The following is a 15,266-nucleotide window of genomic DNA, read 5'->3' as shown; positions in this document are numbered from 1 at the left end:
AAACTTGCCGTATTTCTGAGACTCGAAAAAAAAACTTGACAATAATTTAAAACAAGTATTAATTGAAAGAAAAACTTTAAGTACTAATAAAAATTAAATTAAATAGATTAGTATATAATCGAAAAAAGTCTACGTTGTAACGTAAAGAAAGAGGGAAAATATAATGAAATAATTGGTTAAATAGTCCGTGAATCACACGTGGCGAGGTAACTAAAAATTTAAATTTAAAATTGAGATGTTAGAACGATATATAAGATACTGTGGTATTTTAAGACACTTAATAATTTTAGCTACGCATTAGACAACTCTTTATGTTCGGCATCTTTATAGTAATAAAAATATCAACGATATTACAGATAATCGTCATTGGTGTCACAAAATTTAGGTTTAAAACGATATTAGGACGATATTCTTTTACGTAACTAGTAGCTTCGTTTATATTTTTATTATTCAGTTATTTAAATGTATATTGCATAATTGATAAACATATTATTCCTTATTAAAGCATACTTATGCACATTACTGAAATTTAATCAATTGTGGAATGAATCATTTAAAAACTAAAATTTAAAAAAAAAAATCAGATGCATAACCACATTTCATCAGAAACGTGTTTTTGTAAAACTCGCTAAATATTAAACTTTATTAATGTCTCATAACTAAATAAAGTATAAATTAACGGACAACTTCAAAAGACGCATCGTATTTTGTTATTAAAAAACGAAAACGATATCGAATCGAAACAACGAAAAATCATGAATAAAAGTTACGCTAGTCTTGCTTAAATCAAGTTCCTTGTAAGTTTACAAATTTAGGCATTAACCGCTCCATTTAAATATTTTTTCAATGTCGCCAATTTTTCTTAAAAATAATGAATTTTAATTTTTTTTAGCTTCTTCTAAATAAAAACAATTGAAATTTTAGATTTTACTATAGAAAAATTCGTAAATCAATATGGTATAAGAAAATTTATGGCTCATAATTCAATTTTTTTTCGTCCAGTATTAAATTAAATAATAAATAATTATTAAAAATTAGTTTTAGTAAGAAATTATCTTTGGTTAAACGAGTGCAATGAGTGGCTGAAATTTTTTTTTAAATTACGCAATTAATTTTAGAGATATGACCAAAAACGCCAAACGTGAAATGACATTAAGGGGACCAAACTTATCCCCGCATTCCTGGCAAAACTATTAGGACCATATTTGCGGTTATCCTCCCCCCTATTTTGAGGTGCGGAAATCCAAATATGTAAAAAAAAAAGTTTTATTATTCAGAGGAAGTGCGTTTTTGTGTCGGATTTCTTAACTTAACTAATAGTTAGCGCTAATTAATTAACATAATTTAAGTCATCCCCAGAAACCATTAAGATTGAGACTTAGAACGAGAAAATCCGATCATTAGAACGAAAGTTTTCAGGTTCAGTTCTTTTCTTTATTTTGAGCAATGTTCACTGGTTGATGAAAGCCAAAATGTCTTTCCAAAGTTTAAGCAAAAGCATTTCTCGATGTATGAAAGCATTTGAATAAGACCGATTTTTTTAAATCTTGGTTCCAATTAATTTGCATAATACAGTAAATTGTTCCTACAAAACTAATTAAATATTCCCGAATCCTTTTTAAAACATATTTTCTTTTGAAGAGCATATTTTGTGGGAAGACAAATAAGTCTACGGAACTTGTCTGATTACTACACTGACTTAAAAATTTATGGTAAAACGAAATAAAAATCGACTATGAAGGACTTGAAATTTTCAAATGACTTGTTTTCGCGACATTAGGTCAACATAGAAGTAAAAAAAAATCATAATGAAGTCTACTTAAACAAGCCCAAATGAGACAAGGAAAACAATAAATATGCAATATGAAGGCGTGATGTTTTTTTAAGAATTGTAATTACACACCATTGTTGTAATAGAACTTTCTTACAACATAAACGTATTTCTGTCGTATCGAGCGAAGCCTAATCGTAAATTGCTTAGATTAAAAACTTATTGCAATTACTTTTAATTTGATACTGTATTTTATTACTATTTATTCGCCACCCTTAGAAAGTATTTTCATTAGAAATAAATCTTTTAACAGAATAAAATGACTCAATTAAGGGCGTTTTCAAAGTAGAAATGGAAAAAAAGTCGAAGTATGTGTACGTTAAACTCAAAGCAACGCTATAATTTTAAATTACAATACTATCTTTCCACAAAGAATTATCTAGACTTTAAAACGGAATAAAAGTTTAATTTCAATATTTAAAGGACTTTTGAGTTCTTTAAGAAATCGCTAACTTGGCGAGTTTTTTTCCACCTCGGAAAAAAAACATTAAAATCAAATATTAATAATCTATTAAAATATTATTAATATTTGATTTAATTTTGGCGCTATTTAAATTTGGCAAATAAATCTAAATATTTGAGTATTTTTTTAGTCCATCTTTGGAATTGTTCAAACATTAAAAAATTATATCAAAAACGCTTTTCATTTTTAAAAAAATTGTGGCATTTCTTCATGTCCACATTTTGCGCCATTTTCATGATTAGTATAGGGGGTGCTATTTAGAGAGTTATAAAACTAAACGCTTATGAATAACTGCTACAAAATCACTACAGTTTTGCTTAAAAATAGCCATTTTTTCGTAAAACGAAAGAACATCCTTAAATGATTAAATCGTTTCATTTCTTAAAAGGCTGAGGCAGTGTCATTTCTTCATTGAGACAGTGTCTTCAAATCTATCTTAGAGAAATGAAATAAATACATTTATTCTTCCAGTTGATTTGTACATAAATCCTAAATACTAGTAGAAATTTTATTATTTTAGAAAGTTATTTTGAGCCCAATTTATTATTTTATAAGCAAAATCTCTATTCTCTGAAACAAAATAATAATTATATTCAAGCATTAAAAACATGTAGTTTTCATAATCTTAAAAATACTGCTTACGTACTTTTAAGATTACACGGTGTAACAAAGAAACTGCAAAGGCTGATAAAATTTACCAAAACAAAAAACTTTTCAACGATTTGCTTTATACACATTTTTCTTTCTGGATATTAATTCATGAATGAGTTATAATACTGACCTGCCGGCTTTTACTTTTTTCAAGAAAGTATTTTCCGAGTGATAGATAAAATTAACTTTGTACAATTACTATGGTTTACATCCATTTTATTTATACAAGATAGATTTATTTGCATTTAATGGTAGTCAAAGTCTTATTAAAATAATATTATAAAAAATCCTAGAATTAAAAAGAAATTTCTAAGATTCATTACCACATTAAATTTAAAAAGGAAATACTACGGAGAATACGTAGTCGTTGGCAGCTATGATAGACTCAGGTATAATTTACTCATTAATTTCTCAGTAAAAAATTTCAGATTCTGACTCGACAAAAATGTTTCTGAAAATCTCAGAGAACTAACATGCTTCAGATCAATTGAGAAACATTTCTTTTATTTTCAAAAGTAGCAAACTGAATCGCATTGAAGCCGATTCAGTTGCAGAGTGTAACGTAGATACCACTACAACTATTAAATTCCAATTCATGGCATGTTAACTCGACTCTAGCTTGGAGTTTTGATTGATGGCGGTTGACATTGTTAATAGCTTAGCCTCACAAGAGGTTTCCGAAATATTTAAAAACGCATCAAAATATTAAAATAAAAATAATAAATCCGAAAAAAAGATTCAAAATCTTTCTGAAGTACTTCGAAATGTCTTTGAATTTTACAGAAAAAGGTTTTTGAAATATTCAGAAACGTTTTTGAAAATTACACGCACTGCTGCCCCTGTATTCAGTAACGCTTCGGGATTTTTTTTTTAGTGTGGTGAATTATAAAGCGTTGAATTAAATAATGTAAATAAATGTAAAATTAAAGAAAAAATGTGCGCAAAATTAAAGAAAAAATTTAACATCTTAATAACTTTTAATACAATGCTGGATAATCACGTACTAATGAATGCTGTAATAGTAGTGCTTTATTTTCAGCTAAAAAATAGGCTTAATATGTGAGTCAATTTTAACAGTTTGGAGTTTTAATATGCTAATTTATTCATACTGACAATATTATAATTAATGAAAGGAGAAACAAAAGTTTTTTTTCTCTGAATAAATATACCATTTTTCCCCCTAAGCCGTAGTCTGGATAGTCGTAATCCGAAAAATATGGTCACCACAATTTATTCAAGAAGGTTAGAACCCGAAAGTTAGAACCCTTAAGTTAAAGTATTTCGCCTCGTCTGATTAAGCAAAACTATTTTAACCACACAAATATAAAACTTCTTTATCTAAGGATTGTTGTGTGCAAAAAAGTATTTTTTAAATATTATTATTTTATAATAGTCTGAACAATTTGTAAGGTATAAAATTTTTTACATTAATTTAAACAATGAAAAGACAGATTAAAAAAAAATTTCACGAAATAAGTTTAATAGTCCTTGAAATATAAACTTTTAAAAATACGATTTTTTTTAAAATTTAATTACTCAGAAACTATTAGGTCAATTTCGATTAAACTTTATATTTTAACATTTGAAATTACAAAGTTTAAAATTAATTTTGTATTGCTTAGAGTCAAAAATTTTTTGTCCATTATAAAAATTAAATTATAAAATCTCTCAAAATTAAAAAACCTTAGCCGTGTTACAGAGATATTTCAAAAACTATTCAATTTTGATTTTTTTTTCTCTTCTGTTCAGTTTAGCAATCTTAGATCTGAAAGAGATTGTTCAGCCGTCTCTCATTCTTATTTTAATTTTGAATAAGTTATGGAGGATTAATGGACTGTAATGTAAGGAAAAAACTAATCACAGTAGAACTACAATTCTTTGCAGTCACGTACTCTTAGGACTAAAAATAAAACATTTTTGAATATTTTGAAAAATTCCAATCAGTTTTAAAGTTATTAAATTTTAAAATTTAGTATTTTTTAATACAATCTTGAAAGGTAAAATGCGCATTTTTTCCCCGTCGCTTGAACCAAAGCCAAATATTCTTTAATTTTAAAAAAAAAAAGAACTGTTTTAGACTTTTCAATTGGGGGCTTGATGTTTTTGATTTTATGATTTTATTTCGGTTCTGTTGAAATTCTTAGGGTTTTAAGATTTACCCATCTAGACAAGATCGCTATCTAGACAAGTGACACATTGTTTCTCTGAATCAAATAAAACTTCACCCATGTCGTTACAACTAATATATCAGAGCTTTTATCGATAATTAGTACAGAACATTGCTATGTAGACAAACAGAGATCCTATGCATTTTTTTGGATTAATGAAATGAGGTGAAGGTGACGATGAATATAATAAAACCTCAATCATAAAACTGTTAGTAATAGTTATTAGTAAAGGTTATAAAATTCGTTATATAAAAAGCACTATTTTGTACCATATTTATGCATATATTAACGTGTTTGGCATTGCTATATAAACAAGCAATGCATTTGATGATACGTATTTATTTACTCTAAATCGAATGTGATCGAAACCAAATTAATACAATTAATAATTTTGAAATTATGAAAAGTGCAGTTTTTGACTTATAACAATTTACACAGCTACATTTCTATACATTTCTATTCTGTACACAGCATCCAATACTTTAACTGCTTATATAGCAATGTCAAAAATGGGAACAGGTATAAGTCAAAATTTATACTGTTTTAAAATAAAATTTAAATTATTTCTGAACTGTTCATCCTATCGGCTTAAATCTTATTTCGATTGAGCGTAAAATAATACATCGGGAAGTTAATATGTTCAAAATTATTTCTGCGAAGTCAAAATGTCAAGTGTCCAACCCTGCCTGACTCTTAAAAAAAACTGGCTTTCAGCATCAAGCCTCTAATTGAAATAACTTTAATTTGCACGATTAAGAAGAAAAAAGAAACTGGCTCTTAATATTTATATAAGCTGACTATAGAGTTTTTCGATGCTCTCTTTCTAACTCTCCCTCCCTATCTCTCCCTCCCTATCTCTCCCTCTATCTATCTCTCCCTCCCTCACTCTATCTCTTGACTAATAGATATCGCTTCTGTGAGACGTCAGACTATCCTTTCCTCCTTTTTTTATTTACTTGCAAGGAATTAGTTTTCAATTTAAATCTTTGTGATTTAAATTTTAAAACTTATACGTAGTTTCACACGCATAAATTTTTTTAAAAAAAATTACCTTGAATTTGCTAATTGAAACATATTTACTACAGAATAAAAATAACTACTACCGAATTTTACTATCGAATATTTTTTTATACTGAATATTTTCTACCGAATAAAAATAAGAAGCTTAACTTATAAAAAATTTCAATTTGAGTTTCCATTTTGGCTTTTCGATTTGATTTTTTTTTTCTGAATTTACGTAGTTTATAATTTTATTTTAATAATTTTAACTTATTTACTAACTAGAAAAAAAATAAAAGAATAAATAAATGAAATTGAAATTGAAACAACACTTATTTTAATGTGAATTTCCATCTTTGGTTTCTAAACATATGCATGAAATTATAAATTTTTTTGGAATTTTTTAGCAATTGTTTGTTACTTTAATTTTAGGACAGACAAAATGAGCGAAGTGATTTTTTTTTAAAAATAAATAAATAAAAAATCTGCGAAAGTAGTACCCAACGTTGACGAACGACAGCGAGCAGGGGGCGTGGTGTTTAATTTAATTTAAATAAGAGAACAGTGGTTTTTAATTTATTTTATGTCCGTTTTTACGAGGCATAATTTCGTTTTATGAAAACTATTAGCATTAAAATTATATTTTCTTTCAGCAACGTGCTCATAACAATGAAATAAGTCGCGTTTTTTTAATTAACAAATATATATAATAATCCGATATTGATATTTGCTGCTTTCTCGATGATCCATAGCAGATTATGATCGATTTGAAAAGAAATGTGTAAGCATATTCAAGTGCTATTAAAGATAGTGAGCAGCCTCTAAAAAAATTTATATAAAGTTTGAAAAATATTAAAACGTCAAATTATGAATATAGGTACTAAACAAGATCTAGGTGAAAAGAGCGAGCGATTTACAATGAAAATTGCAGGGTGACACCGAGAAGTGAGCGTGGTTTAGAAAAATCAATATTTTAAATTCATTTTTTTTTTTTGTCTTCGAAAGAACGAATTATAATTTCAAATTAAATTTTTTGTAAGTTCCATAACTAACTATGAAACAAATTAAAAAATTTATATCATATCATTAATGATATTGTCATTATTTATTCATCAATATGTGATTATACTTTCATTACTGCATACAAATTGCAAAATTAATTTTTATGACTTAATTTTAAATAAAAATATTATATTTTTGAAATATATAGGAAAGTCATCAGTGGTGAAGGCACCTGCAAAGAAGTGTAAAGAGCGACTGTATCGAGTTTTCATCGTGATTCCAGGGTTCGGTAAACGATAGCGAGCAAGGGTATAGTTAAAAAAATCATTGCAATAAGCATTATGCGTCTCAATGGCAATAAATCAGGACAATTATATTTTTCTATAAATAAAGAATCTGAATATATTTTTGTCTTATCGTTACCCACTTCTGCCTAGCGTTCTTTTAAACAGACGGTTTCTTTTTTCTTAAAAAAGAAAAAGTGGTAGCTCAAATGTTTCATCAATGAGATTTATTTTGCTGAAAGAAGATAGTTCTTTACTTTAATATATTTATGGAATTATTAATACGTTTAGATCTGAAGCACAGTACTTTTTTTAAAAATAAAGTGCTAAGTAACAGAATTAGCCACATGAAATATCCACAGGGTATTAACAAACAAATATTATTAGTGTAAGCTTTTTGTTGCTTATCATTATTGAATCCAAAAAATTGTGTGACGGAACACTTTTTTTTCAAGTTATCACCAAATCCATATACGAAGGTTTATGAAAGTTCTAAACTCCTACAATGCAAAAAACTAACACCACGATTACGCTCATTCAAACCATACGTTAAATACTTTTACTTCGGAAAATTCCAACGTACTTCGGATATTGTTTCAATCGATTTCGACTTGGAGTGAATTTGTTGTTGTATTCAATGCTGCTATTTATCCACACTGTAGAAACTGTGATGCAGTACCTATGAGAATTTGGTGTTAAAAAGATCTAAAAATTGTGTGAACGATTACTTTTTCTCAAGTAAACACCGAATCAAGCGTTCTTACCCACTTCAAAGGGTGCAGTTAAATACCAATAATTGATAAAGATTACACTAATCTGCAACTCGTTGGTGAAGAATAATGTTTTTCGGATCTCGTTAAATTTGGTGAATAATTGGTGTATATTTTAATTAATTAGCTAAATCCTTGTATGAAATGACGGTAGAGCATGTTTTAAACGTATAACAAATCCTTTTGGACATTAGCAGACGTTTAAAGGTGAATAATTGTGCAATTTCAAGATGGTGCCAGTGTGGCGGAAAATATGGGGATTTTTTATTTGTGAGTTATTGTTGGATTGAATTGACAAACTGGTCATAGCATGTTTAATACCAAGTAAGTTTCATTTCTCTTTACTGTTTGAAAAAAATATTGATTGTAGTCGATTATTTGCCAAGTAATTTCAATCTTTTTGTTTTGATTTGACCTATTACTCATATAAATTATTATAAAACTCTTGTATGTTTTTAGTTGTATAATAACGATATTTATGTTCTCATAATATTTGCATAAATCTGCCTATTGTATAAAATAACTTTCTAATATTTAAACTCTATTTACTTCGATTTTGTATGAATATTCTATTAATATTCTGTCTGTGCTGTGTGCATGTTTGATTAACGAACTAATTTTATTTTAAAAAATAATATGCATTCGAAATTTATGATTCTTGCTTCTTAAAAATATTTATATTTTAATTTTTAAGTACATGTAGACTGTAATAGCTAATTTTATATAGTCTTATTTCTATCCACTTTCGCTCTGCTAATACCAAATTCGTCTTAATATTATTATTGGCGTATGTTTGATTTGTATACTATTTTTATTAAAAGAATTAATGTTATGCATGTATCCTAATCTAATAATTCTTACTTTATAATATCTCGTAAAAATAACTTTTCTTACTCCTTAATGTATCCTATCTTAGTATAATAATAAATATCAGTGTGTTATTACATTAAATAACAAAAATGGGGGCAGCTAGTGGTAGTGTAAAAAGACAAACTTGGTGTTTCTGTACGCCAAGTACTGCTCGTGATGTAAAGTAGTTGCCACCATTTTTAGTTTTAAGAAACACTATAATTTTTTACAGTGTATGTAACTAATCTATATCGATTTCTAACTTGAATAATTTGGGCTATCCCCGCCTGTGACAATAATGTGTCAAAAGCATAATTTGAATCAAGTAATTAACCGCCTCAATTCTTAACGTCATCAAAATCTCGTGATCCTAAGAGGAAAAAACAACGAGTCCTTTTTAATGACAGTAAGTAAAAGCAATTGACTTATTATAGAAGACAGATTTTTAATTGCTCAAGTTTGACATTGCTTTTTTTTTAAAGTCATACAAATAACAAAAATTTCTTTAGAAAAGAAATTAGCGATAAGAGATTGGATATAAAATGAATTTTAATAATTCATTAAACCTTGACATTAGAATATGTTTTGAATTTTGAGTCTCTTTTCATTTTTTGAACTCATTCATAAAAATTCAATCTTTAAAAATTTGAGATGTATTTCAACTACAAAGTGATATAAGAAATAGCTTCCTCCCTTTTATTGAACTTTAAGTGATAATGGAACGCTTTTTAGAAATTAATATTTTAAGGTTTTTCTCGCGCAGATATCATCTGTATTTTTTTTTTCGTTTCTTACAATGTATGACTTAGTAGTAATGTAAAATTCTTTTTCAAATAAAAAAATTATTAATTAAAAGAACTTATTTAAAGAACAATTTATATTAAAACTACGAAGAAAGACTACGACGACGAAGAAAGATTTATATTAGAACTTAATTAAAAGAGCTTATGTATTATAATGGTTTCTAATAATTGATAAAACCTTGAGATAAGAAATTGAATTGAATTATTTGTCTCATTTTTTGAACAAATTAATAAAAATTTTGAAACAGTAAAGGAGAAATATATCATTAAAAATGCACAGTAATTATAACGCGACCCTTAATGAATAGGTTGTATAACTAAACCTTTTTTTATTAAATTCAAACTTTCAAATCGATTAAGAAAATTTTACTCTAGACCCATACATACGAAAAATATTTTTAGTCAAATTGAATGTGTGTATATATATATATGTATATAACAAAATAAATAAATACAAGCAAACACGAAGAAAGTTATAAAAAACAATAAGTTTCATTTATTGCAAGTAAACAGAACGCATTAGATAAGTTCAAAATGAAGATAAAACAAAGGAAAATTATAGACATATGAAAAAGGGAAGGGGAAATAATAATTAAAAAAAATATCAAACAACTGATTAAAAAAAAAAGGATGAAATTTTTTTAAAAAAACCGGAAAAAAAAGAGAAAAAAAAGATATAATCTTTTCATCAGCCCACACGATTATATATATATATATATATATATATATATATATATATATATATATATATATATATATATATATATATATATATATATATATATATATATATATATATATATATATATATATATATATATATTTAATCAGTTGTTTGTTATTTTTTTAATTATTATTCCCCCCCCCTCTTTCATATGTCTATAATTTTTCTTTGTTTAATCTTCATTTTGAACTTATATATATATATATTCCTTTAAATTGAGACATAGTATCGAGTTGTCAAATTTAAGAAGGATTAATTGACGCGATCAAATGGTTTTCCATATTAAAGCAATAACAAATTTGAACGTGTTGAACATCAAACGCATCATTTTTAGCGTGTCTACAGGTTTAAAACTTCTAACTACGTTATATGCAAAAAATATAAGTATGTAGCTTAACATAAATATGTGACTTAACTAAAAATGTAAGTATGTAGCATGTAAAAATGCAACCTAAGATCAAAAATGGTGGCAGCAACTTAACACCAAGTGATGTTGAGCCAAGAAGAATTCATGTCGTAGTGAAACACTGATAATGTTCTTTACACTGTATATATACACTTAGTTTAAAAATAAAATTAGTTTGTTAATCTAACATACTCACAACAAAAAGAGAATACTAACATGAATTCGAAATAAATTTAACAAAACAGAAACGAATAGAAGATAAATATTAAAAAAATTATTCAAAAAAATTATTTAATACAATTGACTGATAATTAAAAACTAAAATATAATTATCCTTATTACACAACTGAAAAGATACATACATTTCGAAACGGTATACCTTTGTTTCTGCAGATATCCAACAGCATGAAAAAGAACAACAAATACCCGCCACATCATACTTGGTTGTAAACAATCTAGATTGAAGCGATATCCAAAATATGCCAAAATTGGTGTAAATACGCGGAGCAGCTTAGTTTTCTATTATTGACTCCATTGTTTACATTTTGACTACTCTCTTTAAGGTGTGCATGAACGTTTAATTTGGTGTTAACATGAAATAAAGTGTTTCTTAATACAATCTGTAGGATTGCTCCTAATTTGAAACACAACTGTTTTTACAGTATAATTCTTAGTTAGATTTAATATAATTTTTGTCTCAAACATTTATTAGGGACTCCATATGAATATATTACTTTTCGTGCTTAATTTTGAAAGGGATTTTAAAAATATTATTAAAATAATAAATGTAATATATAAATATAATATATAAATATAATATATAAATATAATATATAAATATAATATATAAATATAATATATAAATATAATATATAAATATAATATATAATAAAATATTAAAGGTTGTCATTACGAAACAGCATGACTACATTTATTTTTGGTAATTTGCGTGCATCGGAACTAAGCAAGAAAAAGGGCATCAAAAGTTATTTTTTTCTTCAAACACATTTAAAGTTAACTAGAAACTTATGTCAATTTACATTCATATTATGCATTTATAATACAGTCTGACTTTATTACAACCTCTCATTACTATAACAATTCCTTTATAACGACTAATACAGAAAGTATCATTTACTATTCTATACATTGTTAAAACTATAGCCTGAGATTTCACCAAATTTAGTATTAATAAAGTCAAATAATTGTGTGAAGGAATGCTTTATTTTAAGTTGACACCAAATAAAGTGTTCATATATTCTTTAAAGGGTATCGTAATATCTAAACACTAAAATGCTTACACCAAGCTCATGCACAATCACACGATTCGTAAATTATTTTTGTTTCCGGAAAAGCCATTTTTTTCGTACTTAAAATATCATCGGTAGGTTGTTTACATTCGAGTTCGAAATGGCAGAAATTTATTATTGTCTTGCACACTGATATGCATTTACAGAAACAAAAGTTTGCAGTTACAAATTAATAATTCTGAGTTTATATTGTATCGTAAAAATTACCAACTCTTATGTGCATCTTAATTATAAACTTCGGTGTATCTGAATAATATCAAAAATAGTGGCATCTACTTTACGCCAAGTGGTGTAAAAAAACATTGGGTCAGTGAAACATTAGATTCAAGAGTTATGTATGTCATTTCACTACACTAATTTGGTGTAAAGTGGCTGCTACCATTTTCGATGTAAAGATAACAGTGTGCTTACTTTTACTCGTATCGTAAAAATAACTTTAATACTGATTCTTATGTGTAGTATTATATCTTATTGTTATAATAAACTTTAGTGTTACTAAAAACTAAAAATGTTGGCAACTACTTAACGCCTAAAGCAGTGGAATATTCCTGGCATTTCACGATACCAAGAAACTGTCCTTGGTGTTCTATTATACAAAGAACTATATCAGGTGTTTCATTACATATTTTTGGTGAAAAGTAGTTGCCACCTTTTTATAGTTTAAAATTTAAAAGTTGCTAAAAACGTAAATTTTTTTGCCAATAATTCGTGGTTAAATAGCTTTAATTAAGCAATTGAATTTTTTTGTGAAGATTTCTGATGACCACATGTAAAAATATTTTTCAGCAATTCAAAATAATAATAATAAATGATCTTTGAAATATTTTAACGAATATTTTTCCAGTTGCACTGCCTGACACGCTTTTGCATTCACTTGACCAAAAAATTGAAACTTTATTAAGGTACTGTTTTATGAAAATAGGTTTAACTTGGTTTCATAATTAAAAAAACATTATAAAATATGCATATAAGAATTATTTATCATATGTTCATTTAAGAATTTCAAAAGAAAAGCCTTAAACATATTTAATAAATTATTCATTAGTTAGCGAATTGGCGAATAAGTTAGCAAGTTTAATTGTAAAAATCTTTTTCTTTCCACGGAATCTCGCATAATTTCAGATTTTGATAATTTTAAAAATATTTTGTAACACTCCCCAAAGTGTCTCAATTTTTTTACTTTTTCAATAATTTTGGGTAAATTTTTCGTTTCAGAATTCAGTTGATTATTGCAACTCAGGTATTATTGAGTTAATTATTTTTATGTAAACAAATTAAATCATTGGTATTTGAAAAAAATAATATTTATAAATAAATTTCAAATGCTGTCTTTGACTCAAAAAATCTGAAGATTTACTTTTTATCTCTAGATTTTATAATAAATAATACAATATAATGATACAATTCAAAATAACGCAATAAATTTCCAATAATAATATTACATAGTGTCAATCACTTTAAGTGTGTCTAGACTAAAGCAATTTATAAAAATTTTAAGATTATTTTTCAAATTTTTTTCAAAAAAAAGTAATTCTATTGAACCGCTATCAGATGATGAAAAAAAGAATGTTTTTTTCCTAGAATAAGAGATAAAACTCAAATTCGCTTTTTACTCGTATTAAATTTCGAGTGTTTTTCTCCATTATCATATAATTTATTCAATTTTAAAAAAATGTATCCCAAACATTAGGATTATATTACTTTAGTTTGTTTATTTTATCTTGTTAAATATATAAGATTTTGTTATTGATTTTTATGAGAAACTACACAAGTGGCAAAAACTTAAATTTAATTGTAGAAATTTTTGAAATTTTTTAAAAATTGAAAAACAAATAAAAATACGAAATTTATAGCAAATGGTGCTGATCGCAAATTAAAATGCGTGTATTTAGATTCAAAATAATATAAAATTGATAATTTTAAAACAGAATATCAGTAATATTAAAAAATAGAAACATTCATTTAATTTGAAACATCTTATAGAAGTTTCGCAACAAAGTGAATTTTTCATAAAAAGTTCTTGGAAAGTCTATCTAGAATGTGCTGAGAGCACAAGTTGTTGATTTTAGAAACAAAGTTAATCATTTGTTAATTTTAGAATTTTTTATTTCAAATAATGTAAAATGAATCATTTTAAAGCAGAATATTTTCAGTCATATAAAAAATAGACATTTTATAGAGGAAGAAAAATCTTATAGAAGTTGCAAAACAATATAAAATGACCTACAGGTTCAGAATGTGCTAAGCACTAATTGCTAATTTTAGAAATTTTGAAAACTTTAAAAAAAAATTATTAAAATTACTAAGTTACTGGTGCTGTTAGTTAATCAAAGTTAATGGCTAACTAAAGTATGCATATTTCTATTCCAAATAAAATAAAGTTGATAATTCAAAGCATAATATTCTCATTTAATTTTGAAATATCTCAAAGAAGATACAAAATTTGAAAAAGGTGCTAAATTTGACTTACCGGTTAAGAATGTGCTGGGCACTTGTATCTCCTGTGAGGAAATGATTGACTTCAATCATGACTATACGATGCTAGAATGATTCTTCTTACTGCCCTGGATTCTATAAGGAAGAACACTAATCTATGACGAAAACCACCGACCTTGCTTACTATTTGTTATAACTTGAAGCATTTTAAACAGGACTTTTTATAGAAGTTAGAACACACATTTCTTGTATTTTTTTTTTAAATCAATAGAATATATTACAATTTCTGATGCATGAGCAGTTATTTTTGAAATTAAAATAAATCTACTTATGCAAAAAGAAAATGTAATCGTAATTTTAAGTATGATGAAGTATGACTTTTTATAGGAGTTAGCACACACATTTCTGGCACTTTTTAAAAAATCAAGAGAATATATTACACTTCTTGAGGTATGAACCGTTATTTTTGAAAATAAATTAAATCTACTTATGCAAAAAAAAATGAGTTAATCGTAGTCATATCTTCCTTTTATATTTATGATCAGACATTTATCCTTTGACGCTGGGACA

At 26.3% G+C, this 15,266-nt stretch overlaps 1 protein-coding gene across 1 annotated transcript in view; it reads right to left on the bottom strand.

The window, feature by feature from the left end:
• Positions 1-14,874, bottom strand: part of LOC107457256 (ETS homologous factor) — an 86,832-nt gene extending 71,958 nt beyond the window's left edge. The window contains exon 1 of the mRNA XM_016075380.4: positions 14,731-14,874. Coding sequence (XP_015930866.1) covers positions 14,731-14,789 — 59 coding nt within the window. The 5' untranslated portion in view covers positions 14,790-14,874. The remainder of the gene's footprint in view (positions 1-14,730) is intronic.
• Positions 14,875-15,266: the final 392 nt, after the last annotated feature.

The sequence above is a fragment of the Parasteatoda tepidariorum genome, chromosome 12, assembly GCF_982258835.1.
Source record: "Parasteatoda tepidariorum strain Cologne lab strain chromosome 12, Ptep-v5.0, whole genome shotgun sequence".
NCBI lineage: Eukaryota > Metazoa > Arthropoda > Arachnida > Araneae > Theridiidae > Parasteatoda > Parasteatoda tepidariorum.
Note: the sequence above shows the minus strand (reverse complement) of the source record. Positions and strands in the feature narration are given on the sequence as shown.